The sequence below is a fragment of the Doryrhamphus excisus genome, linkage group LG18, assembly GCF_037039965.1.
Source record: "Doryrhamphus excisus strain RoL-2023G ecotype Guam linkage group LG18, RoL_Dexc_Guam_v1.1, whole genome shotgun sequence".
Taxonomy (NCBI): domain Eukaryota; kingdom Metazoa; phylum Chordata; class Actinopteri; order Syngnathiformes; family Syngnathidae; genus Doryrhamphus; species Doryrhamphus excisus.
Genome location: NC_136374.1, coordinates 3637262 through 3651230, shown reverse-complemented (window position 1 = coordinate 3651230; position 13969 = coordinate 3637262). Strand labels below are relative to the sequence as shown.

The following is a 13969-nucleotide window of genomic DNA, read 5'->3' as shown; positions in this document are numbered from 1 at the left end:
CACATCCACCACAATAATTTGTGTAAACAGTTCATGCACTATACGTGTTCTTGTATTAACTGTATGAGGCAGGGCTAGTAAAAATGATAAACACCCTACAGACAGAATACTTTATTAATATCTTTGGGATTCCCTCAAGGAAATTGGCATTATAGCAATGAAATCTCACAAACTCGCAAAATGACGTCAAAATTCCGCAAAATAGTCAAGCGTACACTACAAACGTCACGGCTATTGAACGCATTTTAGGACAACACAATCAGTTCTATGTGCCGACACTAGGGGGAGGCGTTGCTTGGCAACCACTAAAAACAGCCGAAGAAGTCCAAACCGGAAGTAGGCTTCATTTAGCTTGTCGACCAATTTGTCGCTTCGATTTTTCTACACGGGTAAATATGGTATGTAATCACTGTATGACATTTAAGTTATCCGTGTCATCGCGTGTGCATGTAACGGCGTGTAAACTAATGTAAGATGGTGTCTTTAATGCGCCGCTTTGACTTATTGTGTTGTTTCCAGTTGGGCGTTGTCATGCTAGCGTTCAATACACGAACACCAGCTGCTACATAGTAACGTCGTTTAGCTCAATGGAGATGCTACAAAGCGTCCGTTGAGGTGCATTCCAATACTTGTGTATTTATATTTGATTCGTGATTGACTGGTATAGGCTCCAGCTCACTCGTGACCCTCATGAGAGCAAGTGGTATAGGAAATGGACGTACAGTATAGAGTCTACGACAGTGCTGTCAAATAGTGACTTGTACAGTTAAAGGTGAGTATTATCTATAATGGAGGATGCTCATTTGTTGTTGTTGGACAGGCTGAAGTGGAGGAGACGCTGAAGCGAATTCTGGGTCAGAAAGGAGTTCAGGGGCTCATCATCGTCAACTCTGATGGTGAGAAGAAGGTGAACAAAACAATCAAGATGTCGCGTCGCAAGATGTGACGTGTCCTTCTGCACGTGCAGGAATCCCCATCAGGTCTACGTTGGACAACACGAGCACGGTACACTACGCCGGTCTCATCCATCAGCTGGTGATGAAGGCCCGAAGCACCATCCGCGACATCGACCCCCTCAACGACCTCACCTTCCTGCGCCTGCGCTCCAAGAAGAACGAAATCATGATCGCGCCAGGTGAGCTTCACCGGTGTAGCTCCAGCGGCGCACCAGCGCTTCAAAATAAAAGTCTGAGAATTGTTGTTGTTGCAGACAAGGACTACTTCATGATCGTCATTCAAAATCCTTCAGACTGAAGTGGGAGGAAACACATCAACATGACAATATTTTCATGCTTTTGCTTTTTGTGGTCATTCCTGGTTTGCTAACGTTGTAAAAATGTTGAATAAATAATTCTCATTGACAATGATGACTTATTGTTTTATTCATATTTCGTGGCAAACAACACACGTGATGTCACTCTTTCTTTCTTGGTTGATTAATACTTATTAGAACAAAGTACAACGATGGGGTCTGGAAAATGAAAATAATGTTACCATGGTCTTTTATTTTGGTGCACAAAATGTGTTGTTGATGCAAAACTAATGCAAATAGCTGGCTCCGCCCACTTTCGTATTCCAAAGAAAATGGCGACGTTGCCCTTTAAAAGCTGCCGATGACGTCACACGTGGCTAAACTGGCTTTGTTGTTCGTCGCGAGCTGCTACCTCCAGTCCACCGTCGCCACAAGTCTCTGCTGTTCGCTTTTCCGTCTTTAAAGTTGGTCCTCGGACACACCCGAGCTGCTTTTGTGTCCTTTAAACGTCCAACAAGATGCCATCCGACAGAGCCTTCAAGCAAAGGAGGACTTTTGGTAGGAAAATAGAAAGAAAAACAAGACGGTACTAGCTAGCCGGCCCGCTAGCCGCCTAGCTTCTGACTTCATAAACTTGTGTGTAGAACTTGTATTTCTCGGTAATTACACGTTCATAGTCGTATTAAAAAACACAAATTAGCTTGGTTAGCATTTTGCTGACGTAAACATTGATTTGGAGCAAAGTAAACAACATGCACCTTGTTGATGGTGCAACAGGAAATAGGGGTGGGCCCTATATGGTCATGACGTCATCACCAGGGCGTGATTCAACTGATTAAGTGATTCTTATAGTGTTTCTGGATGTTGGTAAAACTGAACTCCATTGTTGTCAACAGCTGAGCGCTGCAAAGAAGTCGAGCAGATCCGAGAACAGCATCCCAACAAGATCCCAGTACGTACACACAAACGCACACCTGCCGTTCACAAAGCACGCTCTAACCATGTGGCGTTTGCAGGTGATCATTGAGCGCTACAAGGGTGAGAAGCAACTTCCTGTTTTGGATAAGACCAAGTTCCTGGTGCCAGACCACGTTAACATGAGTGAGCTGGTAAAGATCATCAGGTAACGTGCCCACACACACACACAATCATCCACGTTGCAGCTCGTATGTGGGGTATGTGGGTTTAAGCCCCTCCCTCCCCACTCTACTCTCCCCAGGCGTCGTCTGCAGCTGAACCCCACCCAGGCCTTCTTCCTGCTGGTCAATCAGCACAGTATGGTTTCCGTAGCAACACCCATCTCCGAGATCTATGAGCAGGAGCGAGATGAGGACGGTTTCCTTTATATGGTGTACGCCTCGCAGGAGACCTTTGGATGCTAGGAAGAGCCGAGGGTCTTGGTCTTTTTTCAGTCGGTAACACTATCCCACCAAAAGTCCCCAACCCCCTGCGCAACTTTTATTCTTTTAACACTTATTTAATTATATTTTATTTTGAAAGGCTAGCTTGTCTTCTATCAACTGTTAGCCTGTGTTAGTGCTCATGCTAAAAGGCACACGTGCAATATTTACAATATTGGACCTTCCTTTCTTCCAGCACCTTCCTGCTTGCTAGCAAACACGCAACACATTATTAGCATTAGCACACCGTAGGGAAGCACAACATTGAAAACTGATATGGTTTTTACTTCTCAAAGGGTAAACAAACTGTCCCTGCCACCAGGGCTGTCAATCAAATTGCTTTAGGGATGCTCAGTTAACATGCGCCACGTGTCGTCGTTCACAAAGCTAAACACGGCGACACGTTGGCACCTATGCTGTTGACGACAAACTTCTTTTGCACATCGCTTTTTTTTTTAGAAACAGCTTTCATGACAGCGCATGTTTTTTTTTAAAAGACAAACTGTACGCTTAGTTGTTCTTTTCAAATCTCCAAACCAAAAAGTGATAAAAAGTGTGTATGAGAGTGTGAGTGTCATGTCATGAAGTTGTATTTAAGTCTGTAAATAGATGTTATGACGTCACAAAAATTGCCAAAAATTAAAGAGGGAGGAAAAAATACTTTGTCATTCTTGATGCTGGCCAGCAGGAGGCAGTAGTCTTCCTTCATAGTTCAACACAAACGATGGAGAGGTATGATATATTTCGTGTATCAAACCTGGGTAACAAGGATTATGATGTAGAATATTCTTTATGGGTCCTAAGAGGACAGGCTGTGTACCTGTAGACATGAAATTATCCCATAGAATTCGTAGTGTGATGTCACGTGATTGCGGATCCCGCCAAGCGGATGTGTGGAGTGGCATGACGAAGTCTGCTCAAGCCGTATAACATTAGAGCCCTCTAGACATGAAATAACACCCCTATGGTTACCTTTACACTCTTATTGCCCAATATAGTAGACATAAGTGCGTTGCTGTAAATATGATGCAGTGATGCGGACAGGAAGTGAGTATCAGCCCAACAGTAGCCCATGTTGGGGATCCTTGTGCCTGTTATGAGATCATTCAGAGCTGCAATAAAAGCCTGCTGTTCCGCTCATCAGGTCTGGTGCTTGTATCTCACCCAAAATTCCAGTGACATTACTGACACCCAGTGACCAATTTGGAATACTACCTGGTATTACCAACTACCTGATCCAGCTTGTGTGGGTCACATGAAAGACATTTGAAAGAAAGCGATGTTGATAAAAAGTTTAATTGACATGTGACATCATTGTTCTTCACCACGTGATGCTGGACAAAGACCCGCACCTTGTCTCGTCTTCAGTCTCCAATATTCCAGAAGCACCTGAACCCAATCAGGCGCGCCAACATGTCACTTCCTGGAGGTGAAGTGGTGCACGTACAACGCTGACAAGAATCTTTTCCAACAGGTCCAGAACACCAAAAAGGGAGTGTTGCCTTCCACCATCTGGTTATGCCATGCTAGAAGCACACAGGGGGTACAGATATTAGCATTATTGTATATTTGATAGGTTACAGTGGTACCATAAAATCATAATCAATGTCAATGTTCAAAAGCAATTATCAATAAATCAAAAGCAATGTTACCCATTTAAAAAATCACATACACTTTATCCATTCCACATTCCCAAAATATGAACACAATCATTGCACATGCAGAAAACATTGCAAAATAATGATTTCACAGATTTCACTTTTCAAAATCCGAGGCAAACTCCCAGACAATTGCTAATTAATTACTATTTTGGATCCTATTCATGTTTTTTCCAAAATGTAAATATGGTCCGATTTCAGACTTTAAAAGTGAATATTTGAATGTGCTTGGAAAACAGTGATGGACAGACCAAACCACTAACTGTTTGCGTTGTATTCATTTGCTCCGTTTAGGGAACGGGTGGACATTTTTATGTCGTCTCCACCTGTGAACGTCTTTCAATTGCCAGTGCAGCCAACACGCTAGCAGCTGTAGTCGAGTTCAAGTATGTTTGCGCTGCTAAATCTTCCGTAGTCGTTCCCGGTTGGCTACTTTTCAGAAAAAGCAGAGTGCTTGTAATATAATGTTTTCCATTTCTTTCACCACATATAAGCACACAGTTGTGTAACCTTATGGATAGTTTAATGTGCATATGCACACTCATAAGTTGTCTTTTTAGTGTCTCGGTCTCAAACACGCGGCCCGCGGGCCAAATGTGGCCCGCAGGACATTAGTTTGAGGCCCCCGCCTTGATATGAAAGTTAGTTTGATATGGATGCTGTATGGTATCATGTACCCAGAAAAATTATTACGTTTGATTAATGTTCATGTTAAAGGTTAAATAACTGTTAATAGTTATCATCCCTATCCGTGTGGAAGTGGTACGTTTTTGGCTATTTAAGTTTAAAGGAAATAACTTGAAGGCTACCGTTTAGGTCGCTAGCTCTCTAGTTTGCGAGTTAGCATGTGTCTCAAGACCCTGCAGTTGCGCAATATGTTGTAAATAAAAAAGTATAAATGTGACTATAGTCGTGTTTTGTCATGTCTACAGGGCTCTAATAATGCTTTGTTCATTTTAATATGAAAAAAATCATTTGTCTACCCACCAACTATATGTGGTTTCTTAAGTTTTTATTATTTGCCGTTTTATTATTATTATTATATTTATTTATTACTGATTGATTGATTTTCTTTATTCTTGATTTGTTTATTTATTTTTCATCTTATTTTGTGTAGAAAAATAAAAAGTAAGATATTTGAGAACAGTGGAATGTTTTATCAGAGCTTTTCTTATAGAAAATTGGAACCAAAGCCAAGTTTAAAAAAAAAAATTGTTAATAAATGCGTTTTTTTTTTTGGAAAACCTGATGCGGCCCAGTCTCACCCAGACCCTAGCTCCAGTGGCCCCCAAGTAAATTGAGTTTGAGACCCCTGGTCTATTGTATTATTTGGGAGTTTTTCTTTTTTGGTGTAGCACAAATGTGTGTGTGTGTGTGTCACCTATCAATCAGCGAGTCCCTCATGGTGGTGGCGATGGCGGAGGGCTGCGCCGTGTCGCCCAGCTTGAAGACGCTCTCGATGACGGACAGCTCTGTGCTGGTGGTGTCCAGTCCGCAGAAGGCGCACCAGTCGTTGACCACCATCCCAGCGGCAATGACATCACTGCCGCGGTTCACTGTTCCTGCCTACACAATTCAATCGGAAAAGTCTTTGAAGCGCTTATTTATGTTCTTACAACAAATGTATACATGCCTCCTCTCACCACTAGGGGAACCTGCAGCAACGATGACAGCTCCTCCTGGTCATCTATGGATGTCTTTGGGTGCACCAGTCCTCCCTGGTTGCTGAATGCGCAGTACGAGCCCACCAGAACCTGATCAACTATTGTCTGACGGAACACTTCTACTTTCAAGGTGTCTGCCAGGATCTCCTCTGTCTCCTAAAGAGAACCGAGCATCCGGTTGAGCAGATCAACTTATGTGCATAGGCATGTTCGTGCATGATCCCGTCCGTCTCACCCTGTCCAGGTCGGGATGGACCAGTGCCACGTAGTCGTTACAGGCGATGACGTTCCCCAGCGCTGACAGCCGCTCTTCCACACGTTGGATCTTGACAGAACCGGGAAGACAATTTCGGATGTGTTGGAGTTCCTGATCGGTTGTGTTGTTTGGAACCAGGAGACCGTGGCGGTTTCCTGGAAAGACCCGATCACAAACACAGGTCACACTACTGAATGTAGTTTAGAAATGGTCCCCCATAGTCTGGCTGGGGTAGGCTCCAGCTTTGAGATGATTAATATGATACAGCCCACTTTTACTGGCAGCAATTGAAGGCAACACAGTGTGTGTGTGTGTATGCATACTAGCGTCCATACATGTTATATTTAGACGACTGGAACACAACCAGGAAGTTCATTTGGATCTATTCTCATGCTGTCATTTCAACAGCCACGCGCACGTGGGCGTGCACGCAGAGGTTAGGCTTTCCAAAGACGTTCTATGGATTGTTACTCACCCACACACATGCGTCCGATGATGCGACATCCTGCGATGGAGGCGTGGACCACAGGGATGCTCTCCGACAACTCGCCTTCAAACACGCTGTGGACACAACGCATAACAATAATTGTCACCCAGAAGGAGCCACGCCCCCCGATGACGTCACACTAATAACCTGTAAAAGTTCTCTGCTCCTCCGATGGCGACGAGACAATAAGTGTTGGTCAATTTGGCGAAGCAGCCTATCTCGTTGTTTTTCTCAAATGACGCTCTCACGGCCATGACGTCACAATTTTCTTAAATTGGTTCCTGAAAGTGAAAGCCAATGTTAGCATCCGAACTAGCGTACCGACGACTAACGAAGAGAGTTCACGAGCCGGTAAAACGTCAACTGGTGAAGTTATTTCACACTTTATTTAACACATGGACTACATTACCACTTGAACCGTTTGGGGCAGGAGGAAAGAGGAAGGTTACCTGAGAAATGTTATGTTCTCTCGATGTGCGCGTGTCTGTGTCGGCCTCACGTGCTCACTTCCGCTAGCCGTTGTACGTGATGACGTTGGCAGCTTGGCACGTTTGCGCGGAACCAGGAAGAACGGACTTTTATATCGAAGAACATTTTTAAAATTATATAGTACTCGTTAACATCATAGTGAGTTAATAATAGGATGTATAATTTTGTAAGCCTTTTCACCCTGCATCTTCACGATTCGTTCAATTTGGTCAACAAGGACGCAATATGGCTCAAAAAACGCCATTCTTTGAAAAATAATAAAACCCAACGTGCCTTCTCTTATATACTTCTCTTATAAATACTAATACTAATAAAATACTAATACTACTAATAATAATACTAATAAATTCAGCCGAAGTCTTTTCCATTACTGTGGAAAACATGTGAACTTCCGCTTAGCAACTGCTACTCTTGTCTTATCAATCAAGCTCCTCCCAGCAGGAGCAACACCAATGCTCTACGGACCAATCACGTCTGCATAAATACGTGACGTCTACATTAGTTGACGCCGTTGTTTGGCGCAACATATGTGACGTCACCCCAAAGAACAACCTAAAAACGAAGAGACGTCGCTCTCTCCTACTGTTGTGCTTGAGTCTTACTGAGAAGAGAAGGCTGATATTTTCCATGACATCAGCTGAATCATAAACATGCTTACGTGTTCTCAGTATTGTTGTTGACAAAGTCATTAACTGTAAAACATAGACTCAAACATTAGGAGTGATCCCTTATCTTGAAAATACAAGATTGTTTTTGCCGCCAAGCAACTCTGCCTGGAAACCGGAAGTGCTGCCGTGCTTGTTTTGTTCGACTTTAATATCTTCATGCTAGCTTCATGTACAGGTGGGACTATTGTTTTACATGCGTGTAGTCTGCCAGAATAATCGATTCACCAATTACACAATTGTTAGCGCATGTTTTCGCATTACAAAGAGCATACAAAAACATTTTTCCACATATAGCGCGTTGTATGTATTTATAATAACCTTGCTGTTTTTGTTGCTGATGAATGGCTAATTGTTGAGTTGTTGTCAAGTAAATACAAGTGTGATCATGTCCAGGTGTGTCGAGTACAGTGAAGCATGATGGGAGGAGATGTGAGCAGAGAGAGCAAAAGTGATGAAGACCAGGAAAGACGAGATCTCCCCACACCTGACTTGTCTTCATTGCAAGGTCAACTGATGATACTCATTCCTACTCGTTATACGGTGCACATAGCTGTATATGCTGTAATGTAAGTAAACGTGTGTTGCTGCCACACAGAGCCTGCAGGAGCGCTGCCCCAGTGCATGCTGGGAGACAGAAAGGTGGATGACATGCGCTTCATGGTCTCCTGTACTAATTGGTACTGACTCACGTGGTGCATTCAAGGACCACACAGTCTGGAGAAGTACAAACAGTCATGATGGGTTTTGTCGTCTAAAATGGCGTCTTGGTAGTGCCTTCCGGTGCGGACGGAGTTTGTTCAAGTGGTGTTGGGTACGCATTTGGTTCTGATGTGTAACTTTTAGAGGTCATCTGAGGTCACCGTGGTTGTCACGTGATGATAATGATATGGTGAAGTGTTATTTAATGATCCATGAAACATGCTCCAAAGTTCAATTTTATTGCAAAGACATTTTCAACAAATAGAAAAGACAAGTGTGTTGCCATGGTAACAAGAAAAAAGAAAGCTTTGTGCTTGAAAGTCAAAAGTGATGAATAAACCCAAATCCACAACGCTATATGCTCTGATCCATGTGAAAAAGCTTTTATTTACACAAGAAGCCGACTGTTAAAGCTATTTGTGATATGTTTTTACAAACCAACAAAGGCAACAATGTGCTCGCTAAAGGGAGACGCAGATGCCTCAAGCCACGCCCCCGGGACGCAGATCCGCATCTCCCTTTAAAGGCAACTCACTGTCCATCATATCCACCAGAACCTCAGCACACACCCATGCTGGGCAGGATGTGTGTGTGAGAATGAATGTGGCACGATGGAATGACGTGATGTGACAAGCCCCGCCCAGCTGGCTGCCAAAAGAAACCCGCCTCTTTAGTCAACATTTGCACAAACAATTACTTGCGTACAATCATTTCTATGCCACGATCCATTTTACTGCTTATTTACAAAACCCTTTTTCTTTCTAAAACCACGCAAAAGAAAAACGGCTAGCTCGGAACATCGTGCTACGCTAGTGATGTAAATATGTGCTAACATGCGAACTAGCGAGCAGGTGAACGTGTCTGGTGAGGAAAAAATCAAATAAATAAATATAAATAAAATCAGGTAATGACTTGGTTCCGGCAACATTCGCAGCTAAACTGTAGCCTGTCTTCGGACAAACGTTCCATTTGTGGCTGTCAGCCATCTTTGTTAGTATTTATGGCCTTTGTTGCCCCGAGTCACACCCACTCTTGCACGGCGTACTTGTAGTAGTGTGGCGGTATAGCGGCCGGCTGCACGCTTTTGTTCTTGAACTGGAACACGGTGTAGACCAGGACCAGGACACACAGCGACAGCACGCATGGGATCACCACGGCGATGGCGTTGACCGTGGCCGGGATGTCGTTGATGGCTACCATGATGTCCAAGTCATCCAGGGGGCGCTGGCGGTCGCCACGGTTACTCTTCCCACCCGGATGCTCCACGTCGGACTGTTCGCATCCCATCCAGTCCTTCAAGATGGATTTGGGGTACCCGGGTTCCACCGACAACTTTTGGTTGTCAAACTTCCAGTAGTCCCGCCCCTTGTAGAAGTAGGTGTAGTCTGGGGGAGGGGCACACACACACATCCCGTTTACCCGATGACCCCATGAGGTCGTGAGGTGTGTGCATATGTGTGTGTTTCCGACACTCACATCCCTCCCTGCTGACGAAGGCTCCCTGAGGGGCGGGTGGCACGCCTTTCCACACACTGATAGGTTTGGGGTAGCCCGGGTCGGCCGCCCCCCTCTCCTCGTTGTAGCGCCAGTACCGGTCCCCCTTGAACAAGTACGTCTTTCCCACCGGATCCCAACGCAGCGCCGCATCCACGCCACCTTGGGGCAGGCGCACGTTGAGCTGGGCCAGACTGCGGGGGAAGCCCGGCTCAGGCGTCACCTCCCGGAACAGCCAGTACTTGTCACCTAGGAGACCGTGAAGGGGTCAAATTTCAAAGTAAAACAGGAAGTTGACTTTAAGTTTGAATCCTTTACCTTTGAAGAAGACAAATTTGCCATCGGCTCTCTCGTAGGCGGCGTCGATGTGAGGTGGCAAACCCTTCCAAAAATGATCGATCAGCATCGGATAACCTTCCAGAACCTTGTTGTTCCTCAAACGCCAGAACCAGCGATCCTGAACACAACCAAGATATCCTGTCAGCGTCTACGTGCTGACCTTTGCCAGCGAATGTTTGCACCTTCCGGGACTTTCTTTGTCCTAGAACATTGTGAACATAAATATCATGAGACACAGAACATTCTAGACCATTGTGAATGCTGTCCTAGAACATTGTGAAATATTGTAAATATCCTGAGACACAGAACATTCTAGACCATTGTGAATCCTACTGGACTTTAACACACTATGGAGCATTCTAGAACATTATGAATGTTGTCCTAGAACATTATGGAACATCAAACATTACAAAACATTCCAGTACATTATGATTGTTATCCTAGAACATTTGAGTACTATTGTAGATCATTATTAATGCTATCCTAGAACATTGAGGAGCATTCTAGACATTCTAGGACAGCCGAGAACATTGTAACATTCTAGATGACTGAATGTTATCTGGGCATTCTAGAACATAAAACATACATAGACAGTTTACAACAGCATGAATGTTACCTTAGAATATTGTGAATGTTATTGTATGACATTTTAGACCCATTGTTTAACATTCTGGAACCACGCATAGCATTCTAGAAAATTAAATGTTATCTTAGACCATTCTAGAGTGTGAAATTTTCATTGCTGAAAACACTGAAAGTTATCAAAGAACATCCTGGAATGTTGTACTGGGATGTCACTAAAACATTGCAGTACATTTGAGAATATTGTTATCTTTGAGCATCCTAAAACATTCTGGAAAAGACATTCCAGACATTGCAGATCATTAGAGAACATCACAAAAAATATCCTATAACATTCAATAATGGAATAATGGAACAGTCTAGAAACGTATCTTACACCATTCCAGAATGCCCCAAAACATTCTACAACGCTTTTTGTGGCTTTGCAACACATTTAGAATAAAGTGAATGTTATTCTAGAACATGTTCAGGAACATTCTAGAACACTGAGGGACATTCTAGGCATTGTGAGTGTGATATTAGTGCATTCTAGTACGTTCTAGGACACTGAATGTAATTCTAGTTCATTCTGTGACATTGTGAATGTTATTCTAGAACAATATGGAACATCAGACCTAATGACTGGACTGGTGCATAGAGAGCTATCCAGGACTACTGTGAGGATGTACCTTGAAGACAAACATTTCCCGCCTGAAGAAGGCCAGCGTGTCGAACTGGCCCTCACAGATGTTTGGTTTGCCGTTTCCAGGTAACGCCGGGCGCTCGCTGGGGGGGCGCGGCGGGCGGGAATGTCGATCGTGACCTCGGCGCGTGGAGGTGGAGTGGGTGCGATGGGAAGGCAAGGTGGGTAGTGGGCGGGTGGGCTCCATTATGGCGGTGGGGATGCCTGGTGACAAAAAAAGTCAACATCAGCTGAGGAGGCGGAGCCTGATTGGTCCTTTTCCGCTTCCTGTTCTCACCGTATATCTTTTGGATGCCCTGCAGGTCGTCCAGCGGCAGTTTGAATCTGTGAGTGTCCATGTACTGGTAAAAGGGCGCCATGATGGCGCTGGGGTCGTTGGAATGCTCCAAACCCAGAGCATGGCCCAACTCATGGACCGCCACCAGGAAAAGATCATTCCCTGGAGAGAGGAGGGGCCAGCATTGTGTCATGTGATTATTTCATGATGATGACAAGCTTTCAAAATGGTGGACTCACCGTCACGGTTGGCTCCACCCAGCGTCCACGGCTCGTCTGAGTCAAAGTGTGTGTCGCCTCCGATGCCGGCGCCGGGGAAGTACGCGTGGGCCAGAAAGCCTCCCTCGCCATCAAACGGAGAGCTGTCGCCATGGAAACCAGAGGCGAAGAAGATCATGATGTCCGCCTCCTTGCCCTCGTTCTTGACCTCAGCATAGGGCACCTCCTGGTGGCGGCAAAGGAAGTGAACATAAAAGAAAAAATGGAGAGTCCAAGGGGTTGGGCATCACCTGGAAGGAGAGCGGCGTGACGGCCTGCCACACATTGAATGCGTGTCTGATGGCCCTCTGCGTGTCCTTCTCGCCCACTTTGGGAGTGAAGTTGGAGATGCTGTGGGAAGTTTGCCGCAAAGTCACAATGCTGGCACACCAGGCCTGCTAGCTAAGATGCTAACTTCCATGTAGCCGAGTTTGTACTTCCATGATGATAAAAGCACGCACCTGTACGTGATCTTTTTGTCACGCCACTTCTGTCCAGTCAAGGCGTAACGTTTGTTGCGTTGGCGTCGGCTGCGATGAGGTTGGTCAGGAAGGCCGCAGCGAGGCCTTCTCATCCACCTGAAAACACATCACAGTTGACGGAAAACACGCTCCCTCTCATGCTCGGACGTCAACGCTAGCTGGAATTCGGAAATCCGCCCCCACTCACTGGAGTGTGGCGTCATCCAGGACTCCGGTGACGGGAATGCCGTAAAAGCGCTGCATGGCGGCCACGGCAGACTTCATGACCTCCTGCTGGCGGAGGTCAGACGTGCTGACGTGCTGAGGCAGGAGGTAGCCGAAGTTCTTCAGCCACGTCTGAGGAGGATGACATCAGAGTCAAAGTCAGACTTCCTGTCCCATGAGATCAGATCTACGGAACCATCTTCCATATTTGCTCCATTGCTGGCCTATGCTGGCCTATGCTGGCTCTCTAAGGTGGATCTCACCATGACAAGGAGGAACGATTCTAGCCAGGAGGGGGCGCTATGCCTCCTCTGCACTACTTCACATCACATCTTCTTTTTTTAGACGCTGAGAAACGATAAGACCTGAAAACCCTTCCATGTGAATATCCACTCAGCCATACTGTAAACAACATGGACGCTGTCAGGACACGCGCTTTGTCTGTGGACGACAACAACATCACGTGACCATTTCCTCATCATCAACATCAGGGCGTCTTTAACGAGGCCAATGTGCCTTTCCTTCTATCCTCCATGTCCCATTAATAATAAAAGTGGTCTATATTTGGTCCCTCACTGCCCCCCCTTCTATCAGCGTGTCAGTCATCACCCAAGGGATGGGGCGTGGTCAAGACGCCTCGTCAATTAAAGGGGATTAGCCAATAACAATCATTCATGTTTTCATTGCATTAAGACACACACATCATGACAGGGTGCCTCGCTGCTATTGGTGCAGCAAAAGGAGGGGAGTATATGTATATATACAGTATATATAGAACATACATAATAAGTAATATGTAAGCAAGGTGAAGCCAAATAATGGACGAAGCCTACCTCCACAATCAATGTCTTCTCCCCCCCGCACACGGACACGAGCCACAGAAAAATTGGGAAGGTTTTCCAGCTGAGCCCCCTCCTCCTTCTCCTCCTCACCCCACCGACCCCCACCGCCATGGCTGCCTCCCCCGCCCTCCCAGGCCTCGTGTTCGCCTTGTTTACTAAAGAACACTGTTCGAGCCCCTCGTCTCCATCATTGCTGCTCCTCTGCCTGGCTGTTGTCTGCCTCTGCCCTCCCTCCCT

General features: G+C 45.4%; 4 protein-coding genes and 1 long non-coding RNA gene across 6 annotated transcripts; 3 read left to right on the top strand and 2 right to left on the bottom strand.

Moving 5' to 3' along the window:
• The first annotated feature begins 264 nt into the window (after nucleotides 1–264).
• dynlrb1 (dynein, light chain, roadblock-type 1) lies at nucleotides 265–1364 on the top strand. Its single transcript, XM_058055748.2, has 4 exons — nucleotides 265–398; nucleotides 821–896; nucleotides 968–1135; nucleotides 1211–1364. Exons 1-4 carry the CDS (start codon nucleotides 396–398, stop codon nucleotides 1252–1254), a joined length of 291 nt encoding a protein of 96 aa, XP_057911731.1. The 5' UTR covers nucleotides 265–395; the 3' UTR covers nucleotides 1255–1364.
• Nucleotides 1365–1622: 258 nt separating this feature from the next.
• map1lc3a (microtubule-associated protein 1 light chain 3 alpha) lies at nucleotides 1623–3789 on the top strand. The gene is made up of 4 exons (XM_058055539.2): nucleotides 1623–1810; nucleotides 2149–2204; nucleotides 2269–2375; nucleotides 2472–3789. The coding sequence occupies exons 1-4, from the start codon at nucleotides 1771–1773 to the stop codon at nucleotides 2632–2634; spliced, it is 366 nt and encodes a 121-aa protein (XP_057911522.2). The 5' UTR covers nucleotides 1623–1770; the 3' UTR covers nucleotides 2635–3789.
• A 142-nt stretch (nucleotides 3790–3931) lies between these two features.
• On the bottom strand, nucleotides 3932–7333 carry eif6 (eukaryotic translation initiation factor 6). Its single transcript, XM_058055538.2, has 7 exons — nucleotides 7167–7333; nucleotides 6865–6998; nucleotides 6706–6791; nucleotides 6210–6385; nucleotides 5954–6130; nucleotides 5692–5876; nucleotides 3932–4178 (listed from the first exon to the last, which is right to left on the bottom strand). Exons 2-7 carry the CDS (start codon nucleotides 6969–6971, stop codon nucleotides 4169–4171), a joined length of 741 nt encoding a protein of 246 aa, XP_057911521.2. The 5' UTR covers nucleotides 6972–6998; nucleotides 7167–7333; the 3' UTR covers nucleotides 3932–4168.
• Nucleotides 7334–7815: 482 nt separating this feature from the next.
• LOC131106315 (uncharacterized) lies at nucleotides 7816–9476 on the top strand. Its single transcript, XR_009120066.2, has 3 exons — nucleotides 7816–8049; nucleotides 8268–8379; nucleotides 8470–9476. It is a non-coding gene; the product is annotated as an uncharacterized LOC131106315 (long non-coding RNA).
• mmp24 (matrix metallopeptidase 24) lies at nucleotides 8771–13941 on the bottom strand. Of its 2 annotated transcripts, none has more exons than XM_058055242.2 (10): nucleotides 13724–13941; nucleotides 12874–13022; nucleotides 12666–12782; nucleotides 12456–12555; nucleotides 12187–12391; nucleotides 11948–12109; nucleotides 11657–11874; nucleotides 10386–10524; nucleotides 10050–10316; nucleotides 8771–9958 (listed from the first exon to the last, which is right to left on the bottom strand). In XM_058055242.2, exons 1-10 carry the CDS (start codon nucleotides 13841–13843, stop codon nucleotides 9594–9596), a joined length of 1842 nt encoding a protein of 613 aa, XP_057911225.1. In that variant the 5' UTR covers nucleotides 13844–13941; the 3' UTR covers nucleotides 8771–9593. The 2 variants fall into 2 exon arrangements, with proteins under 2 accessions (XP_057911225.1, XP_057911226.1); XM_058055243.2 differs by lacking the exon at nucleotides 13724–13941 and adding an exon at nucleotides 13154–13300.
• Between the last annotated feature and the right edge of the window lie 28 nt (nucleotides 13942–13969).

Coding starts and splice junctions, on each gene's coding strand:
- mmp24 (XM_058055242.2), bottom strand. CDS start 13,843: ATGGCGGTGGGGGTCGGTGGGGTGAGGAGGAGAAGGAGGAGGGGGCTC. Junction 12,783..12,873: donor CTGGATGACGCCACACTCCA/GTGAGTGGGGGC, acceptor ATGTGTTTTCAG/GTGGATGAGAAGGCCTCGCT. Junction 9,959..10,049: donor CTTCGTCAGCAGGGAGGGAT/GTGAGTGTCGGA, acceptor CCCCTCCCCCAG/ACTACACCTACTTCTACAAG.
- map1lc3a (XM_058055539.2), top strand. CDS start 1,771: ATGCCATCCGACAGAGCCTTCAAGCAAAGGAGGACTTTTG. Junction 1,811..2,148: donor CAAGCAAAGGAGGACTTTTG/GTAGGAAAATAG, acceptor TGTTGTCAACAG/CTGAGCGCTGCAAAGAAGTC. Junction 2,376..2,471: donor GAGCTGGTAAAGATCATCAG/GTAACGTGCCCA, acceptor TACTCTCCCCAG/GCGTCGTCTGCAGCTGAACC.
- dynlrb1 (XM_058055748.2), top strand. Junction 897..967: donor CATCATCGTCAACTCTGATG/GTGAGAAGAAGG, acceptor CTGCACGTGCAG/GAATCCCCATCAGGTCTACG. Junction 1,136..1,210: donor CGAAATCATGATCGCGCCAG/GTGAGCTTCACC, acceptor TTGTTGTTGCAG/ACAAGGACTACTTCATGATC.
- eif6 (XM_058055538.2), bottom strand. CDS start 6,971: ATGGCCGTGAGAGCGTCATTTGAGAAAAACAACGAGATAGGCTGCTTC. Junction 6,792..6,864: donor GGAGCAGAGAACTTTTACAG/GTTATTAGTGTG, acceptor TTGTGTCCACAG/CGTGTTTGAAGGCGAGTTGT. Junction 5,877..5,953: donor TGCTGCAGGTTCCCCTAGTG/GTGAGAGGAGGC, acceptor TGAATTGTGTAG/GCAGGAACAGTGAACCGCGG.